At 38.0% G+C, this 25,974-nt stretch overlaps 1 protein-coding gene and 2 pseudogenes across 1 annotated transcript; all 3 read right to left on the minus strand.

Annotated features, from left to right (window-relative positions):
- Positions 1–436: 436 nt before the first annotated feature.
- On the minus strand, positions 437–13,834 carry LOC122146128 (annotated as a pseudogene).
- Positions 13,835–18,827: 4,993 nt separating this feature from the next.
- LOC109083995 (gamma-crystallin S-like) lies at positions 18,828–20,952 on the minus strand. The gene is made up of 3 exons (XM_042764528.1): positions 20,892–20,952; positions 19,875–20,117; positions 18,828–19,187 (listed from the first exon to the last, which is right to left on the minus strand). The coding sequence occupies exons 1-3, from the start codon at positions 20,898–20,900 to the stop codon at positions 18,915–18,917; spliced, it is 525 nt and encodes a 174-aa protein (XP_042620462.1). The 5' UTR covers positions 20,901–20,952; the 3' UTR covers positions 18,828–18,914.
- Positions 20,953–23,093: 2,141 nt separating this feature from the next.
- LOC122146194 lies at positions 23,094–25,364 on the minus strand (annotated as a pseudogene).
- Between the last annotated feature and the right edge of the window lie 610 nt (positions 25,365–25,974).

The raw sequence follows: 25,974 nt of genomic DNA on the forward strand, positions 1-25,974 counted from the left end.
GACACATCCACTGCTCTGAGCCCCAGATACCCATACTTGACTCCATAGTGCTGGACCTATAATGTGACGTGACAGCAGCTCTGCTGGTTTTCTCTCTGGCTGCGCATCAACTCACCACAGATTTCATCTCCCACATCGTCTCATCCGCAGCTGCACCAAAGCACATCCCCAGAGACTCTGTTCCTAATTCAATTACATGATCACACATAAGAGGTCAATTCAAACATTTTTTTTGGCAACAGCCACTGCAAAACAACCCATTTTACTTTCTAGACAAAAAAAAAAAAAAAAAAAAACGGAGTGGCACAATTTGCTAAGACCATTCTGTGCATACATTTATGTGAAATAACAGCAGGATTCTTGTTTATGAAGCTCATCCATTCATATTCAGCTTTCACTGAGGTTGCTGTACACACAGATTCATGAATACACAGACTGAAGTTTTTACACTCAGCTTTTTATTACCGTTAAACATCTAACCAACTGAAAGAAAAAAAATCCATTGAGGCAGAGATCAGAGAAGAAAGTGTTCATTTCTGCCGTTAAAAGGAAAGCAATCTCACTCTAAACAAACATCTCATCAAAACTCCATTTAATATCATGTCAAGGCAGCCATCCGAGAAGAAAAAAAAAAAAAAATGTTTGTCTTTCCATTCAAACTGCAAGTCCTGCTAAATACTGTGGTTTGGGGTTTTCTTTCGAGTAAAACCATCCCAGAGGTCACTGCAGCAACACTGCTATTCATTTGGAAGTCTCTCAATGTGGCAAGACCGCAAACAAACCGGAAACATAGCACTGCGTGTTTGCCAATGTATGATACTCATATTTACAACTGTGATACTTTGGTATCATTGGCACCAGAGTAGTTTCATATGTGAATATGGCAGAGGGGCGAGAAAAAAGGAGAATGGTTAACAGATATAACACAATATTTCTCAGCTCTGGCACGCCGCACAACATAGTTTAAGAGTGTGCAAAGGAGACCGATCAAAACAATTTTGTGGAAAAAAAACAACAACAGCCAAAAGTGACAAAGACAGAATGCATGTGATGCAGGCAGACAAGATGAACTCAGAAGTACATGTCCTGGAAGAGGTTCTGGCCCATCTCAATGTACGCCTCTTTCTCCTGAGCGCTCATCTGTTCCACCAGCTCTGGTCTCTGGCTCACCTCCCTGTAAGAGAAGGGTCTTCCCCCTACCATAACCACAGGGTCATCCCCAACCTCCTCGAACTCATCATCATCCATCTTCATCCTCCTCATCCTCTTGTTTTCCTGGCCGCAGAGCTGTAGCGTTGTGCATAGTGTGGGCTGGAGCCTGGGGCAGCGAGTCCTCATCTGATTCACTGGTATCGCTGTCAGAGTCGCTGGCGTTAGCCGCTGGAACAGTCGGTCTGGAGACAACAGCACCTCCTGGACCAACTCCGCTCCTCTTCTCATGAATGAGGAGAGCCAGCATCACCTCCTCATTCTCATCCTGTGCGGCTCCTCGTCCAGTCATTCCCTGTCCTATTCCCTCCTGGGGGGCGGTACTGTAGATTCCTCGCCGGACTGCGTGTAATAAAAAGTCAGGTAACGAACCAAAAAAAAAAAAAAAAAAGCCAATTTAGGATGCACATTATTAACCCGAGATAACTGGCTATACACTGTGACTTCTAAATGCAAGTCCGCTTTCGTGAAACCATACAGGGGGACTGACGCAGCTTTACACTGGGTAAACAGAGGCATAAACTTAAGTTGTTTGTTTGAATATGCAAATAAATACATGCAAGAATAAGTTAACTGTATATTTGGTTTCTTATAAACCATCATAAATGCAATAAAAAAATCAAATAATGGGGTCTTTCACATCCAGGAGGGGGGGACGGGGGAGGGAAGGGGGGCTACAGCGGTGTGGATTCTGGACGTCTTGGATGGGTCAGAACGGGGCCATAAACGAGCTGCGTGATACATGTGCAAAAGTGAAGAGGTTAACTGTATCTTGGGGTTTCTTTCTCATCCTTCTTCAATGGTGTTGAATATGCAAATACGTTTTTTTTTAAATATATCAGAGGTGAAAGCAAAGTGTGTCATTGAATAAGGACTGTAAATTTGTATATTTCTCATGCAAAGCTATTTTATGGCTTTTGAAGAATCAAAATCTAGAATATTGCACAATGATAAGTCAAATAGATTACTTTTATTGTACTCTTTTGTCTTTGTAGGTAAAAATAAAAGAGAAAGAAAGAAAGATATGTATGTTTGGGGTGGGAAAAAAAAAAATCAAGAAAGAAAGCAAGAAAGAAAGAAAAAAATAAAAGAAAGTGAAAGTGAAAAAAGAAAGAAAGAAAGAAAGAAAGAAAGAAAAAAGCATGGATAGCAATAGCAGCTTGGATACTCTGCTTAATATCACTTCTTTGTGTTCCAAACAAAATATTGGAGTGACAATAGGATAAAATATCTCTTTTAACCAATCAGTGCCTTCACCCTTATACCTAGTTAGATTGTGCATTCAGACCCATGAGGTATATAAACAAGAATAAGCAGGCAAATCATGAAATCCAAAAAACATTGCGTTAATATGTAACCATCAGCACAAAAACACTTTCAAAATAGTCAATGTGACTCACGTTGCTTCAGAGCATCGGTCTCACTGTACGCCCCCTGCACTGTGCTTTCCGTCAGCCACACGGGCCTCTCTTTGGGGGCTTTTCCCTCAGTAGTCTGGCCAGGCTGAGGCTCCTGGTCTTCCATGCTGATGACCACATCTTGCGAGTAGAGGTCATACGATGAGCCTTTGTTTTTCCATACTTCCCGACCAGGTGCACCAGCTCCTCCTGCGGCTTGGGCGGCCCGCTCCCGACTGAGGAAAATAGCAAAGTTGGATTACTAATTTGTTGACAACATAAACATGACTTTAATTCGCCGTCCTTTATCTGTTAAAAGTGGATGGAAAAATCATCAAAGCTGACGACAATGAAGTTTTGCTAATCGGTTCAAAATAAATGGTCTAAAAAAAAAAAAAAACCTGCCATGTACATTCTTGATTGCCAATTTTTTTATTTTTATTTTTTTTTATTTTAATATTTACTTAATATTCTGAATCTGAATTTTTTTGTCTTCAGTTTTAATTTTCATTTAGTTTTTAGTAATTCTTTTTATTTTTAATATGTCTATTTAGCTTTTATGTGATTTCAGCTTCAATTCATAAATAACTTTAATAGTTTTAGGTGAAAACAACACAGTCTCGTGCATATGACTGGCCACTTTGACTGAACAGGAGATGCTGACCTCTGATTGTTGTTAGGGCTTGGTTTGATTTCGACGGCTCGTGCATGGGCTCCAGAGAACAGAGCATGGGACAAGTTGATGTCCTCGTCTCTCGTAGCATGGGACATAGATGGGTCTCGATACAAGATGCTCGTTGAATCGAGCCACCAGAGTTCGGGCATCTTTCTTTGGCACAGCCGATTCGTCCTCCTCTACTTCTGTCTGACAGAAGGTACATCGGAACGTTCCTGTGTTTGAGAAAAGAATGCCTTAAGCACAAAATATCAAGTGCTGAAACAGTAACATTCTGCTTATCAGCCCTCATTCTCAACCACTTCCATCATGTTTGGCACCTCCAAGTCATTCAGTTTGAAAGTTAGAGCCTAGAAAAACTTTGTCAAGGGGCTCCCTATCTCTGGTTCCATGTTAGCCAGAGGCTCTAAATGCTGGTATTCCATGTCCCCTTTTCCCACAGACATGGTGTCAGTTGCAGAGCTGGAGCCAGTGCCCAATCTGGCACCCCATCCTTTGGCGTTTCCACCATAATAAAATGCTGTGCTGCTTAATATTTTTGTGGAAATCATGATATTTTTATCCAGGATTCGTTGATTGAACAGAAAGTTCAAAAGACAAAGCACTTTCTTGAATTTTTTTTGTGTAACATATAAATATCTTCACGGTCACTTGTGAAAACCACTTGAAAAAATATTTTTGCGGAATAAAAAAATAATAAATAATTTAACTTAATGGCTGTTATAAATCATAAAGCTTCTTTGGTTTTATTATTATTCTTTATTATTATTATTATTATTAGTATTATTATTATTATTAATATCATAATAATAATTATTAGTATTAATATTATTAATATATTAAGTAAATAGTACTGCTAGCAAAATTAAAAATTTATATATTAAGGAACTTCAAAAAGAAACAGGGTGTGGTCCAATGGTAGTTATTCAATATCACATAGATCACCAACCCCCAACCCTCCCCTCACCCCAAAGTCCCAACTTACACAATCACACTAAAACTATAAAATAATATACTATAATAGTGAAGAAAAAGTACACACTTTTGAATGTGTAGTAGAAGAGTAGGCAAGCTCTGGGACATACTATAACGTCATACAATTGCGTCTTTAAAGGGCCGCTCTGTCGCACCTGTTACACACACCCTGTCACTGTAAACTGGCCCGTCAATCATCCTGTCACAGTTAACATCCTCCACATTTAATTTAGTTTAACTTCCTACCCTACTGGAGAGAAAATAAGTAGCTCGTTGATCTGCCAGTTGTGGGTCTTTCATGCAGAGAACTCTGCTCATTTTCTGCATAATGTTGCATTTAAAAGTTAACGACCAAATGGATGTTTATAAAAGTTCACATTGCTGTTGCAGATGAAATAGAACACAAATAACAAAAAGTTAATATTTTTTACCAGGTTAAAAGTTGATTATTAGTAACTCAAACCCCTTTTTGTAAACTGCTCTACCTTACTGTCAATCGCACGCATCCGCCACGTTTGTAGTTTTTCGAAGGCGTTTTATTTGTGTTTGGCAGTTCTGGACTTGAATCCTTTGCAAAAAGCGCAATGGATTGTGGGCAAGTCTAAGCCATTAGAGTGTGCACAGATCGACACCAAAAAAATACACCAAAAATAATACAACACACAGACACTTTGCACACTCTTTTCAACATACTATGCTTTGCACCACACTTAATTCTCTAATCTCACATACTATTTAGGAATTGATAGTATGAACATGAGACGCCAGGGCTGGAGACACCCCAACACTACACATTTTGCATGTCTCCTTAATCAAACACACCTGATTCAGGTCATCAGCTCATTAGTAGAGACTCCAAGACCTGAAATTGGTGTCAGAGAAAGGAAACATGCAAAATAAGCAGTGTTGAGTGCCTCCAGGACCAGGGTTTGTGACCACTGATCTAGAGGATGGTGCCAAAACCACTGCTGACCATCTAATATTATTAAACAAGAAAGAGTTAAAACAGTCACAGACACAAGGACAAACATACACAAACACACACTCAGTCCCAGAATTCATTGGCGGTTCCATTGCAAGCAAAGCTGGTCTGGTTTGCCATCTGCTGCTGAAGTTATTTACAGCCTTCTGACAAGAACACACACAGCAGGGCCCTCGATGTAGGTGTGTGGCGTACGCCAGCTACTAGCGGAATATAAAATACATGCCTTGACATATTTTTTGCATACGTGTGTACTTAGCATTTAATGGTCAGTCCACAGAAAATGGTGCTGATATTGTAACCTCCTTTAATAGTAGTCTTTTATAAGAAATCAATCTATGCACTGTTTTGTTATCATGAACACACCAGCAATTGTTTTTTTATGCTGAACTACTCCCGTGTTGTTGTGCCTGAGTGCATGGTGAAACAGTGTTCCGAGTTTATGGCTTGGCCGGGGAATCGGGACGAGTAAACGATTTCGCCGCAATTTCCATTTTAAAAGCTTTGCTGGAAAGTTGACAAGAAAATCTGTGAGGGCGCTCCTGAAAAAAAAATCACTTCCAGCTAGGCCCTTTTACTACAGATGTCTTCTCTGCCAATACAGGGGTGGAGGGCAAAAAAGAAAATTTGACAAGCACAAAGAAAGAGAGACAGAGAGGGAGGGGTGGGGGGGGGAGAGAGAGACTTTAAAAGAAAAGAAACAACATTCAGGTGAAGGGAAGATAAAAAAAAACAATAAAAATAAAACAATTTATCCGTCACATTGACCAGCTCTAGAGGAAATATCGACAAGCCCTGAGCGCAGAGAACAATTTTACGGCAGCCCCCCCTGGTCAGTCAGTCTGTCTGCCTGTCCTCTCTCTCTCTCTCTCTCTCTCTCACCACAACACACACCACACACGAGACAAGAAAAAGAAAGAAAAAAACAAAAGCGATAAGGAATGCAGAGATAGCAGGCACGCTGAATTTTAAATGTCTAATAACGATGAGATATCAAAAGACGAATTTTCAAACACATGCAAACATCATGTATTGTAGGAGTAATGGATGCAAAGCAGATGCATTCTAAGTGGCTTTTCAAGTAGAATGTGTTTTTGCATTCCACTGCACTCTTTTCATTGTTTTTCCTATGTAAACATGCACTAAACGGATGTATTTGACATTGTGCTCACATCTCAAACTACAGCTCTAAAAACGCAGCACTGAAGTAGTTCAACTTTTAAAAAATGCATTTTTAGTCCTTGAGTTAAACTACACTTTCATTACATTACACTACTCGTTACACTGTCTCACATTTAAACACAAAATATGTTTTTCTATATACACACATGCTGGATAGACATCTTTGACCATCGCGTCTTTCTTTTTTTCACATCTTGTGTGTGAAACAGCATTATAAAAATGTGACACTAAAGTTTAAAAAGTTAACTTGCCTTTTTTTCTCTCACTCCACTGCCCTGGCATCTCACATTTTTAAAGCAAAAATGGATTTTTGCATTTCCATTGCACTGCTTTGTAATAGTTTTCTATGTAGGTATTTGATTGTTGTACCAAGTCTTGCTGCTTTTTATAACATTTTGTGTATGAGCGCGGCATTTTTAAGATGACGTCAACACATTTTGTGTACATCTGCTGTTTTTAAACACAATGCATTCTGTATCAACTTTAACAGAGTCTAAAAAGGGCATTGCTCATTTGCGTTACAGAAGTAGCAAAGATGCACCTCAGTGATCAAATATTTACATAAAAAAAAGTTCTATGTGAACCAACTCTAAAGTGACGGACAAGAATGGAAGTTCACTAGCACAGAAAGGAAACCTTACACTAAAACTGAGGGAGACAAAAGCAGCGCACTGACCTACAGGGATGTTATGGTAAAGAATAAATGTTTAAACTTTTTTTTTTTACACACCAAAAAAGAATTCTGTAGAGATATCAATTCCAAAGCCCTGGCCAATTAGCAATATGGCACATATGGGGACACACTCTGGTTGACATGTCAGTGTTTTAGTCAAAATGTGCATTGGGTCTGTGCGTACACCGGTTGTTGCAATGATCTAAGGGAACATGGCGTGGTGCTGTTTGGTGTAGGCATACATTAAGGGCTTCTGTCGGAGTAGAAAAGTGGGCTGATGCCTTTGTGTTTATAGTTTTTGTAATTTATCTATGAGATATGAATAGGTCTGGTTTAAAATTACATAGCACTCACTCCAGTGATTTCAGAGCTCTTTTGAAAACAGGATGGTGCTTTGTTCCGTCGTCTACGCCAAAGAACAAAAGGACTTTTGTGACCAGCCATTAAAAGATGGAATCCAGCATCATTTCAGCATTTGAGAGAGGAGAAAGTTTTTTCATGAGGAGGTCCTGAGCAACTGTGACAAATGCACCACTGATTGCAACTGCAGCCAGAGCTAATGCAATAATAATAATTACAATACAAAAATATTTAACTGTTCTGCATTGAACGACTGTTGTATAGATGAATTTCAAAACAAAAGATGTTCACTTGATTCAATACAAGTTTAAGCTAGAGACCACATTTAAATCCCTATACAAAAAGGATTAGTTTTCAGGACAGAACATCTGAAATCTTCAGCAAATTTGCACTGGATTAGCAATGTCTGTAGTAAATGCCTAAATGTCGGAATCTACTACATTTATGCGAAGCTTCTGGAAATGACCAACCAATCACAAGTTTAGTATGAACTGTGCAGGTCTAGATATGCACTACCGTTCAAAAGTTTGGTGTTTAGTCTACTTGAGTAAGATTTTTTGAAAGAAGTCTCCCTTCTTATGCTCACAAGAGGCAGTGTTGTCAAATTAGCGAATTTTTCGTTGCTAAGATTTAGCAACTTTTTTTTTTTTTTTTTTTTTTTACTAAATACACAAAAAAGAGGAAACCATTGAACATCTGTGCCAGCCAAGCAGCACATACAACTGGAATAGAGCTGGAGAAAGATGCCTAACAGTACAAACATCAAATGTGCCTTAAGTTGCTAGTTCCATTTGGTCAATAAAACAGGTGCATCTCAATAAATTAGAATGTCATGGAAAATTTCATTTATTGACAATATTGAGCTGAAGCTTGACTTTTATTTAAAAAAATATTGCAATTAGATATTTTCCCCATATCGCACAGGTTCAGTGTTGAAAAACATGCATCATTTACAGGTGCATCTCAATAAAAATAGAATGTCATGCAAAAGTTTCATTTCAGTAATTCAACTCAAACATTGTGAAACCTTGTGTATTAAATACATTCTATGCACACAGACTGAAGTAGTTTAAGTCTTTGGTTCTTTTAATTGTCATGATTTTGGCGGGGACCTCCAATTTAAACAAAACCCACCAATACACTATCTCAACAAACTAAAAATTCATAAGACCAATAAAAAAAAAAAAAAAAAAAAAAATTTTTAGTGAATTGTTGGACTTCTGAAAGTACTATGTTAATTTACTTGTACATGTACTCAATACCTTGGTAGGGGCTCCTTTTGCTTTAAGACTGCCTCAATTCAGTGTGGCAGGAGGGCTGATCAGTTTGTGGCACTGCTGAGGTGGTATCGAAGCCCAGTTTTCTTTGACATTGTTTGGTCTCTTGTTTTCTCATTTTCCTCTTGACAATACCCATAGATTCTCTGTGGGGTTCAGGTCTGGTGAGTTTGCGTGCAGTCAAAGCACACCAACACCATGGCCCATTTAACAACGTTTTGGTGCTTTTGGCAGTGTGGCAGGAGGTGCCAAATCCTGCTGGAAAATGAAATCCAGCATCTTCAAAAAGCAGGTAAGCAGAAGGAAGCATGAAGTGCTCCCAAAAATAGCTTGGTACACGAGTTGCAGTGACTTTGGTTTTCAAAAAACTCAATGGACCACACCCAGCAGACGACACTGGCACCCCAAATGCAATGCAACTGGAACATCGTGGCCTAGTGGTTAGAGAGTTTGACTCCTAACCCTTAAGGTGTGGGTTTCGAGTCTTGGGCCAGCAAAATACCACGACTTAGGTGCCTCTTGAGCAAGACACCAAACCCCAAGTGCCGCTCCCCGGGCCCCGCAGCATAAATGGCTGGCCACTGCTCTGTGACTCGCGTGTGTGTTCATGGTGTGTGTATTCACTGCTGTGTAGATCTTTTGAGTTTGATTAGCTGATTGCGCATGTCACCATATGCTTAATTGTTTGAGGTTTTTATTAATTGTGAGCCAAAACTCATCACAATTTAAAAGAAACCCAAAGACTTAAAATACTTCAGTCTGTGTGCATTGATGATTTGTAAATACATGAGTTTCACAATTTGAGTTGAATTACTTTTTCCACGACATTCTAATTTATTGAGATGCACCTGTAAATAAAGTGCTCACTAAAAATAAAGTGCTCTCCTGAAAATGTGGTGAAGAATCTTTAATTTTCTGGTCTCTTTCCAATGACCAACATCCAGGACGAAGAAATAATTTTTAATGTATAAAAATGCGTTGATCCATGGCTTTTGCGGATTATTTGATAGCATGCAATAAGATGCCAAATGTAATGGTGAATCAACCATTGAAAAAAGCCACATTTTGAATCTACATATTGGTTTAGTACAGACTTTGGTATATGCACACTGCGCGACTCAGAAGGAAGATTAGAAACAGATGAGACATGAGGCAGTGTGAAGACATGCCAAGATAGGATCAGCGATGGTGACCTTATTACTGTGCAAGCCTTACCTGTCATATCTCCTTATCTCCCCTAACACCATCACCAATCAAGAGATTTTTCATAAATCAATTTTTTTTTTTTTGCTTTGGCTCAACGAGGGGGGACCTGGATCGCTTCTTGACCAATCAGATCAATACACTCTCCTGTTCTAGACACAAACTAATCCACCTAAGCACAAATGCCCAGCACAGGGTTAAACACCCAATAGCAAAACATCCACATTTGAACCCACACTCGGAGGAAAACTCTGTTTCTAAAATCCTTTCAGGGATACTCAGTCCAGGAGAGGAACATGGAAATAGTATGTGTATAATGGCAGGGTCTACACAGGGGATAGGTGCTTTATCGTTGGTGTTCGTTTCTTTTCTTCTCCAGTCCTCGCAATCCATCCTCCTGATGTGTTTCATCAGCAACAGCTTTACCTCCCCTGTCTTCCAGTTTGCACTTTCAGCAGAGGTGAGGGTGAACTCGGGCCACGTGGGTCTTTACCTGCCTTTTACTTTTGCCTCTAACACTCGTCACTCACCTTCTGACAAAAACCAGCTATCATTCCTCCAACACCCTCTCTCTTATTCCTGTTCCTCTCATGCTTCCATCACTCGCTTAAATGTATGCTTTCTCGTACAGAGACCTTCCTGCCTCCCTCTATGCATAAAACAGCATGCAAACAAGTAACCAACTACTACTGGCAAGATTCTGCAGTGTATCATCTAATGATACTTGGATGCTGTAATTATCCCATGGGCCATGGGACAGGGATATGACAACACAAAATAATGTATTAGTTACTTTCCAATTACACATATTTAAATACGATTTAAAAAGATATATGGTTGCAAGTATTCAAAAAGAAGTACCTAATCTGAGATCTCAGACGCAGCCACTGTCACTGTGTTCTCGACTAACTCCACCTTGGGCAGCACTGCCAATAGATTTAAAATACGAAATATATTTACAGCATACGTTAACACTGGTGATGATCAGCTAAAAAAAAAAAATAAATAAATAACATAAACCTAATAGGCACGCGTCCTTGATAAATGCAGATACCAGAAACACACTCATCCCGCCAAAACACTGTAGAACATATAGGCAACTCAACCACGATGTTGGGTAATGCGCTAACTAGAAGTTTCTCTATCTACAACAAGGCAGGTCCATTTAAAAAAAACACTATTCACAGTTGACAACCTCATTACCCCCATTTTATTACTGAAGAAATTGCTTTAATATACAAATATGAGCTGGGCATTTCCGCTAAAGCCTCTGGTTTTCTGGTCTTCCAGGCTTTCATTTTTAAGCCCCAGTACTGCGATCATTGCCTGTTCTTTATCACTGGAGGTTTGGAGAAAATAACCCATATTATTCCTTTAATATTTGATGCAATACAATCATGTCTTTTCCTCCGGGCCTAGACATTTAATCAGTTCCCTACAAACACATGTTCAAATCTCTTTTCCAATAGCTTTTAAAGGTCGTTATGAATGTACTTCAAATAGGTGTTTTTGAAAGAGATACAAGGCACAAGTTCAGCAACTGTGTCAGATGTTAATTCTAGTGATCCTAAACGACAATGCCTTCAGTATTCAGACTCCTCATGTATTTTCCTTCGGCTTGCGCACAAACACAGGTTAGATCAATGAGACATGATTCCAAGAGTAACCAGAATGGCCCTCAAAACCCAGACCACCACACTGGTTCAGTCCATATATAAAAGGTTAAAACAGGGGCGGTGCCAGTAGGGTGCAAAGCTCTGAAACAATTATAACACAAGATCAACGGCACGAGCAGCACTTGTGTGTGGGTGTGTGGTGTGTGGTGTTGTGTACTTTTTACTAAGTACACAATCACCGCTGTTGAAGTCAGAATGTAAACCAGTAAGCCACAGAAGCAAAGCTGATGAGATGATATGTCAATGTGGAGTCTAACTTACAAGCCGCCTCTATACTAGACACGCCATGTTTATTGTTAAAGCCTATTAAACTAAATTTTCTTTCCTTCCTGTCTGTATTACTGTCTGCAAACTGATGCAATCAGGCATCAATTCACCAGTGATGTTCATTCAAGTGGTTTAAAACATTACAACTTTTGTCCTCTCTGCCATCATGTGTCTGAATCGCTATGCCCAAACGTGTGGATCAAAGAGATTTGAATCACTCCCTAATAGAGATACAACACACTTACGAAAGTTGGCAACAATATTAAACACACAAAAAGAGTTCCAACACAGACTTCTAAGTATAAAACATCTTTGCACTTAACCTCCATGTACATTCCAGCAGTAGAACTTCCTAAATGATGCCACAATATCTTAAAAGTTAGACCACTTGGTATTCAGAACTTCATGATTTCGTCTGAAGCTTAAAAAAAATAACACAGAGATTGCCCTACAGGCTTATATCTTCATTGTTTATATGAATAAACTCCATAAGAAATATACTTCAGAGAGCATTTCTTTTTCTAATTGAGTTCACACACAACGATCACATAGTACCTGTTTGACCATTGATCACATTTCCCATTGCCTTATAACACTTAAAAGAATTTGTTTGTCACATTAAATTTTACGGGAAAAGAGAAGTTCAAAGCAGATTCATTTTAATTGAGTAACACTCGTTTCGGTGCTCGTTTCAATGCCTTTGACTTTTCTGTACAGAAAATTATGACCAAAATCGTGCATCACCCCATGTGCGCGTCGACAGTCCAGATTTTGAATGCTTTTTGAACATAAATTTCTCTCATTTTCTGACCGCAAAGGCTGCATTTATTTGAGTAAAAATAATAATACGATAATATTGGTGAATTTAAATCTGTTTTCCTATTTTAAATATTTGCCAAATGTAATTTTTTTTCTGTGATGGCAAAGTTGAACTTCCGGCAGCCATTACTTCTTAATCGGCAGTGTCACAACATGTCGGACATCCTTCAGAAATCATTCCTAATAATTTCCTGATTTGGGAAGGCTGAAATGGATGAACAAGGGTTTGTTCTGGCCGTTTATTGCTAACAATTTTTTTTTCATTTCCAGGATTCTTAAATAAATAGACAGTTGAAAAACAGCATTTGTTTTAAAAGATTTTTTTGTAAACATTATAAATGTCTTTACTGTCATTTGTGATGAGTTTTTAAAGCATCCCCCTTGTGTGATAAAAGCAGTAATTTCTTTAAAAGAAATAAAATGTTCTGAACAAATGTTAAATGGTTTCTGACAATGTTTTAAAACATGTAGTATAATATTTCTGGCCCACTTATACTCACACGGTATAGAAGAAACTTCTAACTCATGAATCATTGCCTACTGCTTGCAATGTAGTACCATCATAACGCCTAACCCTTGTGCCAAATGATGGTCTTTTAATAAAACAGTTTCTGAAGGAGATTCTTTATCTGTGGATAAATGTTTTCATAACATTCAAGATTCACGTCTCCCACTTTCATACTCACCAGGTCATGGGGGTCAACAGCTGGTTGGCCTCAAGGTCAGTGAATGTGTTCAATAGCAAGCAGGGGCAGCGGCAGGAAGCTGCGTGTTAGTCGAGTCCCGTTCCGTTACCGTCTCAATCCTTCTGGAGCATGTGGTCCAGCTTGTACTTCACCACATAACCGCACCAGCCGGTTAGTTAATGAAATAGTAATTGTGTCGTGTCGTCTTGCCCGTCGGGTGCAGTCTCCACACCGCCTGACGGCATTTTGACAAACTTGTCGGCCTTGGAGTGTGTTCAGATCGAACGCAGCTGCTTGCGGTCGAACTTGAGCAGTTCCAAGCATGTCCTCTTTCACGTACGCAGGGGTTCCGGATCAGCACCCTCCAGGAAGCGAGAGCATGCTCGATGCCATAGAAACCTCGCACAACTCTGCTTTGCCAGCCGTTTCATCAGAGATGGCAGGGTTACCATCTGTGAGCAAGCTCTGGTTCAGTCATGATTTAGGGAGGAACGATTAGAACTAAACGAATGGAAGATGGGAGAAACAGAGCAAAGGCAGGAGGTGGAAGTATTTTCAAAAGATCAAGAACGATAAGTTTTTAAGGAAGAACAGGAGTGGAATATAACAAGAGGATTCAGCTCGCTTGGTATTCAAGAAAGGTATCGCGATGACTTTGGGAATTGTAGGAATGGAGAGCTGTGAAGCATGGAAGAACAGAAAGAAGAGATTGGTTGACACATAGTCCAAGAACACCAGTCCTATATGTGCATCCAAAAATCAACCGTTCTTTTTTTTTTTTTTTTTTGTTTGTTCTTGGTGCCTTGCTACAAATATGAGTAAATAGCTAGTTTTAAGCAAAATATGTTTGTCAGAAAAACATATATATATAGATATTAATAAAAAAAAGACAGCTAGAAGTTTGTTTATTTTTTTTTGCTGAAAATAATTATTTTTTGTTCCTTTTGTGCAATATATTTTCTGATTTAGTTCATTTACATGCATTTTAATTATTTATTATAACTCCTTTTACTGACATTCCCAAGACTATCACAATCATTTCTCAAAGTTTTCATTCCTATCGAATGACCAGTCTAATGTCCCGGGGTTGTCAAACACTCAATGTGTATCGCGGGAGGGCTGGAGCCCAGTGCCCGGTGAGTCTTAGATATTCACACCCCTAATTAAACACACCTGATCCAACGAATCAAGTCTCTTCCATCACTCCACATGGTTTTGACCATTTGAAAACTACTGAAAACTAACATGGTATGTGTTGCTGATATCAAAGCTCGTGCAGGGATCCAGAGCTTCCATGTGATTTACGTTTGACACTCCCGATCCATGTTAACCAGCTAGATAAATGTTACTTTAAAGAGACCTTCAAATCAACACAATTCAACAACCATAAGTTTCATTTTATTTACAGAAAGGCTGTCTGGAAGGTTTGTTGCCTGGTCCAACTGTCATAACTGGACCAAGATGATCCTCTGAGTCCTGAACCAACCATAAGAACAGATAAGACCCTAAATGTTCCAGCTAGAAACTATTAAAAATGATCAGAAGCTGGTTTTAATGTCAGCCAGCAGAATATTCATGTTAAACAGATGCTTGTGAATATGTAGGGGGGTCAATTTTAGGAGTCACATGTCTTACCCAGTTTCCATCACTGTGTAAATTAAGAAAGAAGATAAACTTCTTAGTTAGTATTTATTAGTATATATTTAATATAGTTAAGCGTAACATTATATTGTCATTGAGCTCCGGATACCCAATGCATAATTTATGAATTACAATGCACCAAAACATTTGACATTACAGCTTATTAACCAATGAAGCTTCATTTATCCCACTGGGGAGTTTAATAGTGACTCTCGAAATTTATATTAAAAGATACATCAGATTAATACCGTCATCAAATAAACAACCACGCCATGAAGGATTAAAAAATCGGCTCAAACCTTTAGTTAATCTCCTCCTGTTTACATCTGAACAATTTCCTAGTTCAGGATCACGCTAACGTTTCTTCTTCTTAAGCGTTTTTTTGGCTGGTTGGCAACCAGCTCATACGGTGCTTTACCGCCACCTGCTGTATATTCAAGTTCACAGGTTCACAACCACACTCGCTTATTTGTGTGCTAAAAGAACGTGTTATGAAAACGGTGCCAGTGATCTCTCAGTGATCAAAATCCCAGTCTTTCCTGGCTGTCTGTTTTCAGGTATGTCTCACTCAGCCCATGTAATCACTAGAAGTTAGTTGTGGTGGTGTAGTTTGGCTTCAGGCTGATGGAGTGAGCAGGAGTTGCTGTATTAAATCTGAACACTGGGAGCTGTGTCGAGATCCAGCTGGATACACAAGTTCCTTCTGCTCATGGACTCTGGCGAGTATTTAATGGTTTATCATAAATGGAAAATTTTGGCTCTAGAATCTCACTGGATAGCATAGTAAAACAGAATTTCTGACTCTAAATTCTGATTGTGTATAAGCCATGTTTTTTTTTTTTTTTTTTTTTTTTTTTTTTTTTAACCTTTATTTTACCAGGTAGGCCGATTGAGAACAAATTCTCAAGTTACAACGGCGACCTGGCCACAGGATAAGGCGAAACATGTGCAGACAACATAGTGTTTACATAATAAATACACAGAACACAGGGAGTGCAAATTTATAAAATTACAAGTAAAAACACAATAAGGCAATACCAGGTATCAAAAACAGGATAAGATATATGTGAGTCTGTTAAGCAACATAATTAAGACATATTATGACACAGCGAACAACTATTTTAGAAGATTAAAAAACAAATAAATAATTTTTACTGAATATATAAGGTGTATCTTATTAAAAATCTATCTAACCAATATGATCATTTAAGAGCATGGATTGTATGACCGCAATTACGGAGAGGAGCATTTGAAGACAATTAACAAGTACAAAGATCGGTCAGATGCTCAGAAAGGAGTAGTTGTTAAAGCAAAAACCTGGTGATATGAGTGTTTCAAGTTTTAATGTTTTTTGTAATCCATTCCAGTCATTGGCGGCTGCAAACTGGAAGGATTGGCGGCCAATGTTTTGCAGACTTTCGGGGTGGACTAAGGCAATATACCTACTAGATCGTAGACTGCGAGTAGGTACAGCAATAGTAACTAGACACTTAAATACAGCGGGACTTTACCAAGCAAAGACTTGTAAATAAGTTGGTACCATGAGTTAAACGCCGCATAGTTAATGACGGCCAACCAACTAATGCTAGAGCTGGCAGTGGTGGGTGTTGTAAGGAGCATTTGTAACAAAACGTTATGACACTATGATAGATCACGTCCAGTTTTTTCAGCAGAAAAATTTGGGGCAGTTCTATAAATAACATCACCAAAGTCAAACATTGGAATGATAGTCCATTTTTCACCAAAGCCATTTTGGCAGCATAAGTAAAAGAGGCCCTGTTGCGGAAAAGAAAACCAATTGCTCGATTTAATTTTAGATCTTAGTTTGTTAATGTGTGGCTGGAAGGAGAGAGAACTGTCTACAAGACACCTAGATATTTATATGTATCAACATATTCTAACTCAGACCCATCCAGCGTGGTGATGTTAGGTAGACAAGCGGTATTGGCACGAACGATTTGAAAAGCATAACACTTAGTTTTACTTACCAGAATTTAATAATAACTGAAGATTTTGAAAGGAATTTGAATAGAATTGAAACTCTCCTGAAGATTTTTAAGCACGGTATCTAACGAAGGGCCTGACGTGTACAGGATGGTATCATCTGCATAAAGATGAATCTGGAGTCCCCAGCAGCAAGAGCCACATCATTGATGTAGAGGGAGAATAGAGTCGGCCCGAGAATCGAGCCCTGTGGTACCCCCCATAGAGACAGGCATGGGTACCGACAACAAGCCCTCCGATTTAACACGCTGGACCCTGTTTACTGTTTTTTGTACAATCCAAATATGCATATGTAATGATGCAGAAAGTTATGTTGTTTGACCATATGTCAGGGACCAAGCAGTTAAGCAAGAGGAGTCGCAAGGAAAGTTCAAAAATAAGGATTTTTATTTCCCCAATAGTCATAACAACAGAATGAAAATAAAGGGTTGGGCCCGAAATAAAGGTCAAATAAACAAACTAACTAAAGCTCTAAACAAATTCAAAAATACAAAACTGACCTCCTACAAAAGAAAAAAAAACAACAGGGACTTATATATTGGCTGATCAGACCAATTTTTTAACACACAGGGGTAGGACTAACAACAACCTACTACATAAGCTACAAAATACAGCATGCAAAATCTAACTAAAAATTATTCCAAAAGGAATATACTTTTACTTAACCTTTAACTTAACAAAAGTACTCAATATAATATAAATCCAAACCCCAAAATATTGACGGAGGAGAATGAACTATCCCCCCCCCCCCCGGACATAACAAACATGGGTAGTGTCCAATTAGGCCACCTCCCTATAAACTGTTTGTTGACCCATGAACAGCCTACAGTTAATTTATCTATAAAGAGGGATCATTTTCATCTAAATTCGGATGGCTCTATTCTGTCGTTCATTGAATGGAAAGAAGTGTTGTCCTCTCTTTTTTTTGTTATTTTTTATATTGGGGACTTCGATGTTCCGCTTTGAGAATTTGAGTGTTTAAAAAAAAACAAACACTATGGTTAATAGTTATCATTCTTGGTATGACAGAATCTTTAGACTTATACACAATATTACATGATGAAGGAATTGTTTGAGTTATTGAACTGTGTTCTTTTATTATTGCTGGTAAATAAGGGGTTTCCACAGCCATGAAAAACCTGGAAATATCAGGGAATTTTTTAAATGCGTGATTTCCAGAACGTGGAAAAGTCAGGGAATTTAATAAAATTAAGTAATGGAAAAAGCTAAAATCTATCATTATATATATATATATATATAAAGTAACACTTTAGCTTGAAAAATATTTTATGGGCAAGAAATTGCTAACAGCTATAATTTAAAAAAAATATATTGAAAATCCTTATAAAGTTAATCATGAATGACTGGAAAAGTCATTGGTCAAAAGGTGTGGGACCCCAGTTTTGTAAAACACAATAATCTACCTAAACACATAAATAGTGTATTGTTGTAATTTTTGCAGCTGTCTAATTAATTTCAAATACATTTTCAGAAGTCCTCAGTTTTCTAATGTAAAAAAAAAAAAAAAAAAAAAAAAAACACTTTAAATTTATTTATCTTTTTCTTTTTTTTTTTTTTTTTTTGTTTGATTTCAGTCACCTGTGCCTTGGCCTCTTATGCGGCATTCATTCTGCCCTGAGCTGCTGGACACTGAGGGGACTGAGATGGTGCTCATTGGTGGAGGTGGAAATTGTTTTCTCATTTGGAACTCACCTCAATCTCTACCCTATAACTGTAGATCTAAGACCTATACTTTGCTATTGATATTAGTCTAAGTACAAACTACAAACAAGCAACAAATGTGCTGCTGAGTGAATCTCCAGCCAAACTTTATTTCAGCAGGACCTTCAGTGAGTCACATACAAGCAGTATTGTGACACAGGGACATCACTCAGTGAAGCGACGGAAAGACTGCACGGTGGGACACACCGCGCCCCAGTCCACTGGTTTGCGGTAGTTGCCCTTCTCCAGGAAGTACTGGTGGCCACGGTAGTTGGGATGCTCATAGAAGATCCAGTAACCGTCCAGAACTTTGCAGGAATGGACCTCTCTCAGACGGAACCTCTCCAGCACAGATGGACAGTCTTCAATGGACTCTATAGCCTGGCCTGTGAAGTCGGGCTTGTCGTACAACTGAACCTTGTACTGCATTCCACTTGTCTGCATGGGTTGGATTTATTTGGGTTTAGGAAGGGAAAAGGGGTAGAAATATTTGTGCATGATGGTTGGAGTTTGGATAAATGGGACAAAATGACAAAAATAAGATATGTGGAATAAGACAGTTTGGTGAAAGTCAGGTTATATTCATAGCTATAATACTTGAAGACCTTCATAAGCAGGTTTTGTAAATTAATGGACATTTTTATCTTGTTTGCCCAGTTTAAACTTGAAATTTTTGGAGCATTTTGAAGATATATTTTAGATTATAGTATCCATGCTATATTCATACAGGCCTTTGGGTAGAAAGTGTTCTGATATTTTATAGATTTAACCCATTTTTTAAAATTTGCTTACATTACACATAAGTGTGTCTTTCAACAAGACTGAATCACATACTGCAGACCATATGGACACTGTTTTATTGGCAAAAGCCTTGTGGCCTAATTAGGTTAACTGGTTAGAAAAAGTCTATGCATGACCTTCCACTACTCGCACTGTCCTAGGCTTTTATTGAGTTTTAACCCACTTAATTTGAATTCAGTTTTAGCACAGCATTGTGAAAACAGCTTAATCATTATGCCTGGTCTAAAAACATAGCAAATCATATTTGTTCTACTCTATACGCTATGTAAGTCTTAGAAAAAAAGCTCACTAATGCACAATGTTGAATGTATTAGTTGAACTTACAAAGCGGATGAGCTTGCAAGAACTGAGACAGTCATTGAGGCCCATCCAGCCCTGGTATTCAGGATACTCTCCCCTGGTTAGCAGATACCGGTTACCTGTGTAATTGGGCCGCTCGTAAACCACCCAGGCACCGCTTTCCACACGAATAGAATTGCAGCTGCTCAGGTAGGTATGGAAGTCAGAGCAGTCACTGTCACATTCATAACGGCGGCCCTGGAAGTTTTTGTCCTCAAAAAACACAATCTGAGAGACATCAAGAATACTTCAATGACCACTTAACATCATTTAAAAATGGTTAAACAATGTTTTTGGCCATGTTCATGCTGATTTGGGCTGATTGGCCAGCAAGCAAAACACATTTTATCTTGCCCGACCAGTGTGACCTTGATGTTAATTGGTATCCACTGATTTGCTATGAACAATTCTCAAGATATATTAAAATGTAGTATTGATCAGCTGGTCTACCTGCAACATTAACAAGTTTAACAAGCTACCAATGGTATTAGTCAGTTTATTATGCCAGCAACCAACCAATATTGCACATCTAAAATCACAGATGACCATCTTAGGTCCAAAATAGTTCTCATCTGTGATTAAAAACGTAGTTTTCATAAACATAAATCTAATCCTGCACAGTCCTACAGTACTGATCTGAATGCAGGCCAAGAGGTTTTAGAAAATAGTTTTAAAAATCACTGTCATCATTTAGGCATTGCATGCAAGTATACAACAAATTTCAAAACAAAGTATCAAAAATATACAACAAAGTATCAAAAATATAGCAGCGCTAGGTAGTTTTTAAACACATTTCCCAAATAATCAATTTTGTGAATGCAAAGTTAATAGAATGAATATATATCCATACATGTGCATTCGCAAACTATTTTGCTGAACAAAACACAAAAAAGCTACACAATATTCTGCCATTAAGGCTGAGAAACCTTGATTATACATGTATATATTTTTTTGTTTTGTAATTTTTTTTTTCTCTTTTGCTTTAAAGTGATTCCTACTCACCCTGCCCATCTTGAATACTGTTTTTGGTCTTGACTGGGGAGGTGGTCTGAGTGTCCAGAGTGAATGTTTATGGGGCTGTTTAAATATGCAGCTCCCAACGTCAAAATGACGAACTCAAAATGAGGGGGAGGACCAGATATTCACTTTGTAATGAAAATTAGATCCAAAAATCGAGTCAGTGATTCTAGCACTATTCAGTTTTTTTTTTCCAGAAAGCAAATGGGGATTAAAGGATAATGACATTCATTCACCCTGAAACACCACTGCACCCTACAACTGGACCAGTCTGAACCACAACAAACACAGCACACTGGCCAGCACCTGATGCCAAGAGCTCTGCCAAATAAAGAGCCCAGACTCACTGGATTGTGTCATGATATGCTGAATGGCAACATTACCCTGGCTCAGCTCTTTTCAACAGCACACTGGCAAATGAACTGGCTAACTAAACTAAATCTGGAGAAAATGTGAGTGGTTTGCATATAGAGCACTGAACCGGCAGTAATAATTGTAGGTTTTAAAATGACAAATCTACAGTGAAATATTGTATTTGATAAACCACTGAACCTAATGGTAAATACAAATCTACAGTGATCAAAATATAAGTATTTGATAAAGTAACCTATGGTAAATACACATCATCAGATATGCACACTTCCCTGCTAAAAAGTATGCAGAAAGCATGAGTCAATTGTCTGAATACTCACAATGATAAGAGTCATATACACCCAACTATATTCAGTGAGATTCTGAAATGTGCAGCCATCTTTCCCATTAGGCAAAGAGACATAAGGAGTCATCAGATTCAAAATATTTTGGAAAATTTGACCACTGTGATCAGGGTGGCTCTTTTGAAATGCTTCAGTGCTGAAAACACTAATAAAGTTGTGTTTAAATTGTACAATACCAGCATGGTGGGAGTAGTGTGTATTTAAACTAATAATAATTGCATGTGTTGTTGTTGTTACCTAAAAATATCATATTAAAAATATTTTTTCAGTAATTGAAATTAAACTCAAAACTCTTTAATGAAAGTTAGAAATGTTGTCTTTCCAATTAAGTTTAAATACTAAAATTACCCACTAATTTTAAAACTGAAATAAAAAAAATAAAGCTATATAGAACTGTAAAAAAAAAAAAAAAAAAAAATATATATATAAAAAAATACTAAAATAACAGGTACTTTAGTTTATCAGTACTTTATCACTAATTGAAGTTCTTCAACAAATTCAGGAAAAATCACAAATAATTTCGTTTTAATTTAACAGGCAATTACACACATATACTCCATTCAGCAAGCCAAAGCTAAGTTCTATTTATTCAATATGGCCATTAAAGCTCAAGGGAAAGACACAAGGGTGTGTTTCAGTTTTTATGAAGTCTAAAGTCTGAATAGCTAAAATTGTCCTCAAACCGAATATCAAAAATAGTTATGGTTTTATTAAACACCCAAACCATTTCACCTTCAAGAAACCAAATTACTAGTCAATATTCTATTCACAGAGCTGTCTATAGAATATGTACACTATCCTATAAAATGCTGATTCAAACATATTTTAAATGTTCACTTAAGGAATCAATATATTTAAGAGACTTTTTAAGTGACACGTTGTTGGAATTTGAATTGTGCAGATACAGTAATAGTGCAAATACAGTGCAAGGCATTGTGAACAAACATACAGCAAAGGAGAAATATAAACATTTATACTGGCCAATGAGATTTCAGGTATAGCTGCAAACTCTTCAGTGAGTGTATGTGTTATGCTGCGTACAAATTGAGATTGTGGCATATTTGTCAATAATTACAGTACATGCCTGCACATTTCTCATCCCTGTTTTCCTCTAAATTCATATGAAGGCAGGCAATTGGTCCCTTTCCTGTTTAATTAAATAATGACTCTAATGGTGAAATTCTCTTGCACATCAACCTCTGAAATCACTGGTAACATAAAGTAACATAATGCTTAAACTATCAAGACACCTGCAGCAATAACCCTGCATCTCTACAAACTAATCCAGCACAGATTTCTCTAGATGTCAATAATGTGACAGGACACAAAGTCCCTATCAAAACTCGATACAGCATTGACAGTCTTCGTACCAGAAGAACGCTAATGTTTGAGGATCAGTTTTTTTTTTTTTTTTTTTTTTTTTTTTTGTGGAAAGAGGGCAAAAGCAGCTTTTGGTAGTTTAGCTGTTCTCTTAGCAAACAGTTTGGCGCCCGTCCCATTGCTTGTTCAGGTGTGTTTGATCTTTGAGTACATGCTGTCCAGAGTTGGAGGTGTGGCTGGAAGGCCAGTGGGGTCTACAGAGGTGGAGGGGGTGAGGGCAGGAGGGAGGAGGCTGTCAAGCTCTTGTCTTCGTCCTGTCTCAAGCAACCACTCATGAAACTTCTGCTCCACTAAGGCCTGAAACTGCCATCTCTGAACCCTTTAAAACAACAAAGACAATGCATCACTACTGAATGTCTCAAAAGAAAAAAAAAAACTTATTTGCCCAGGTGATTATTATGGAGGTGCATAACAATTTGACATCTGATTTAATAATACTGCTAGACTTATCTTAATAATAATAATAATAATAATAATAATAATAATAATAATAATAATAATAATAATATATTATTTGTTAAATTAAACCAATTAATCTAGTCAGGGAATGCAAAAAAAAAAAAAAAAAAAAAAAAAAAAATCACCAATAAAGCAATTGCGCAATACGACAGACCAAGATTTAATTAAAATTAACAAACCTTTATAAAAAATAGTTATAAAAACTGATTTTTTTCTAAAAATATCATATCATATAATATAAAAATATATATAAAAAAAATGTATATAAAAAAAATCATCAATAAAAGTGACTAGCATGATGCGACAGATCTGAAATGGATTCAAATCAACAGAGTGGTTTATATTGTACATATTGCAATGTCTTTCGATGACTATAACTTAACTTAACTTAACTATGATCTGAACATGGCTAAAGTCAGTACTACAGCCTTGAAAGGAACAGAAAAGTGGGCTCACTTGTTTAGGTGTGCTTCCTTCACTGTCTTCTGCCAATCCTCTATCACCTTCTCTCGGCTCTCCACGGCCTTTTGGTAGTCTGTCGGCCAGGCCCCAAGGGATCTCACAGTTCTCCTCCCACCATTTTGAAGGGTATCACCAGCGGATAAAAACTCAGAGGGGGCTGGATGCGGTAGCAGCCAGTGTCTGTAGTGGAACCCTCGGCTCCAAACTGCAGAGGTAGGTCCAATAAATTGGGAGCCACTGCTAGGCCCACGCTAGCCTGTGGTCCTCTAGAGTGGGATAATGTGTGTGGAAGGGGCCCAGTGTGAGAGACACATTCCCAGGAAGGAGAAGGGGTCGAGTAGGGGTAAAGGCATGGATTGTGCAGTGAGATGAGCCACCTATGGTCAGACGGCCAGCCACACACACCACACGAACATTCTCACAACTCTGAATGTGGACGCTGGTCCCCACTGGGCCAAGAATCAATGTACAGTTCCTGCACTTGTCCAAGGTCACAGACCTGCAAGATAAGGACTTAGTTTTACATGGATGATGACACAGTACTAAACAAGCAACAACAACAATAGACTAAATGACATCAGAGTAGGGCTGGGCAATACGGCCAAAAAAATCCTATCTCTGTATTTTTTCTGCTGAAATGCGATATATAAACAATAAAAGTGCATTTATTTTAATTTAATAAGGTGATTCCTCACCGCAGAGGAGAGAGAAGATAGATGAAAGCTTCACTGCAGCGGTGGAGTTTGATGTTGGCATTATTCAGCTTTTCAGAATCTTTGGCCAGCATCTGTTTGCAAACCTGCGACATGAGCAGCAGTCGACTTCCTAGAGGAGCCATGTGGGTATTTCTGAATATTTTGGCTTTTAGAGTGCCCTCTACTACAAAAAAAAAATACGAAGAGTTAGCAATTTTATAAATCTGGTTAACCATCAATCATTTTAAGCTAAACTGGACACATTCAAACACCAAGAGTATGGCTTTTGGTACTGTTCCCTGAAGATTTCTATGTAAATGATGTCTTTGCATATGAAAAGTTTTTGTTTCCACTCCCACAATATTTAAATGGGTCATGAACTGGCTTTTTTCATAATTCTATACTGTTGTTCACTTATGACATTTGCGTAGTTTTTTTTCATTCAAAAACAAAATCAATAAGTTATAGACCATTTTCTACCCTGGTTTTGAGGCCGAGTCGAGAACGCGCTCGGTTTTTTATGGGCGTGACGGATTGAAGACCTGGAAGTAAACGCCCACTGCTATGATTGGATAAAAGTGTTTGCATAGTAAACTACCTTTCTGTGTGTCTGTTTGACAAGCTCCATCCTTCATAGTTGGAGCCTTCTGTGACTTTAGACACATAATCAGGACATATCAAGTGATCGTTAAAGCAATAGTGAAACAGTACAAATATTTTTTACTCACATAAGTGTGCTGCGCCATTCTTGTCGGATCCAATATAGACGGCACAGCATTGATTTTTAATCTAAGTCTCTCTCTGCAAATCAAGCGTGGACCTGTGTCTTGTTTACAAAGGAATCCGCCATCAAATGAAGCGAACAAACCCTCAATGATTTACTTGTGTGAGCTGAAACTTCATTAAAAATAAAAGTTCATTCCTAACATTTGAATCTGAAGGAAGGTTATGCAGTGACTGTGTACTTCCATAACCAGGCACTGCACAAAATTTTGCTATCTTTAACGGCATGTTTAATGCTTGTTGCTTGCTTAATCTGGTTTTGTGTGCTACTTGTGTTATTTCCCCACTTTGTCATTCGCAAATCAGTGGGCAGGGCTACAGAATTGATATTTTTCTGTGGAGGCGGTGTTTAACCTATCTTTTATATGTAGGTACAATCCAGGATCTGGCGTTCGCTGGGCCTGGTGTCAATAAAAGCTTTTATTTCAGTAACACAAGGTCGTTTTCAGTTCTGAAACTTACAGGATATTATTTTGTACATGATCTCTTTTATATCAAAAGCTCAAGTAAAAGTTGATTTCTAAATTTATGACCCCTTTAAATGAAACTATACCACAATTATTCCTAAAAGAC

Source organism: Cyprinus carpio, chromosome A9, assembly GCF_018340385.1.
Source record: "Cyprinus carpio isolate SPL01 chromosome A9, ASM1834038v1, whole genome shotgun sequence".
NCBI classification, from domain to species: Eukaryota; Metazoa; Chordata; class Actinopteri; order Cypriniformes; family Cyprinidae; genus Cyprinus; species Cyprinus carpio.

Bases quoted from the DNA above. Each gene is read 5' to 3' on its own strand.
- LOC109083995 (XM_042764528.1), bottom strand. The intron at 19,188-19,874 runs GTAAGTTCAACT...CAACCCATGCAG, and splicing joins CTTGCAAGCTCATCCGCTTT to ACAAGTGGAATGCAGTACAA.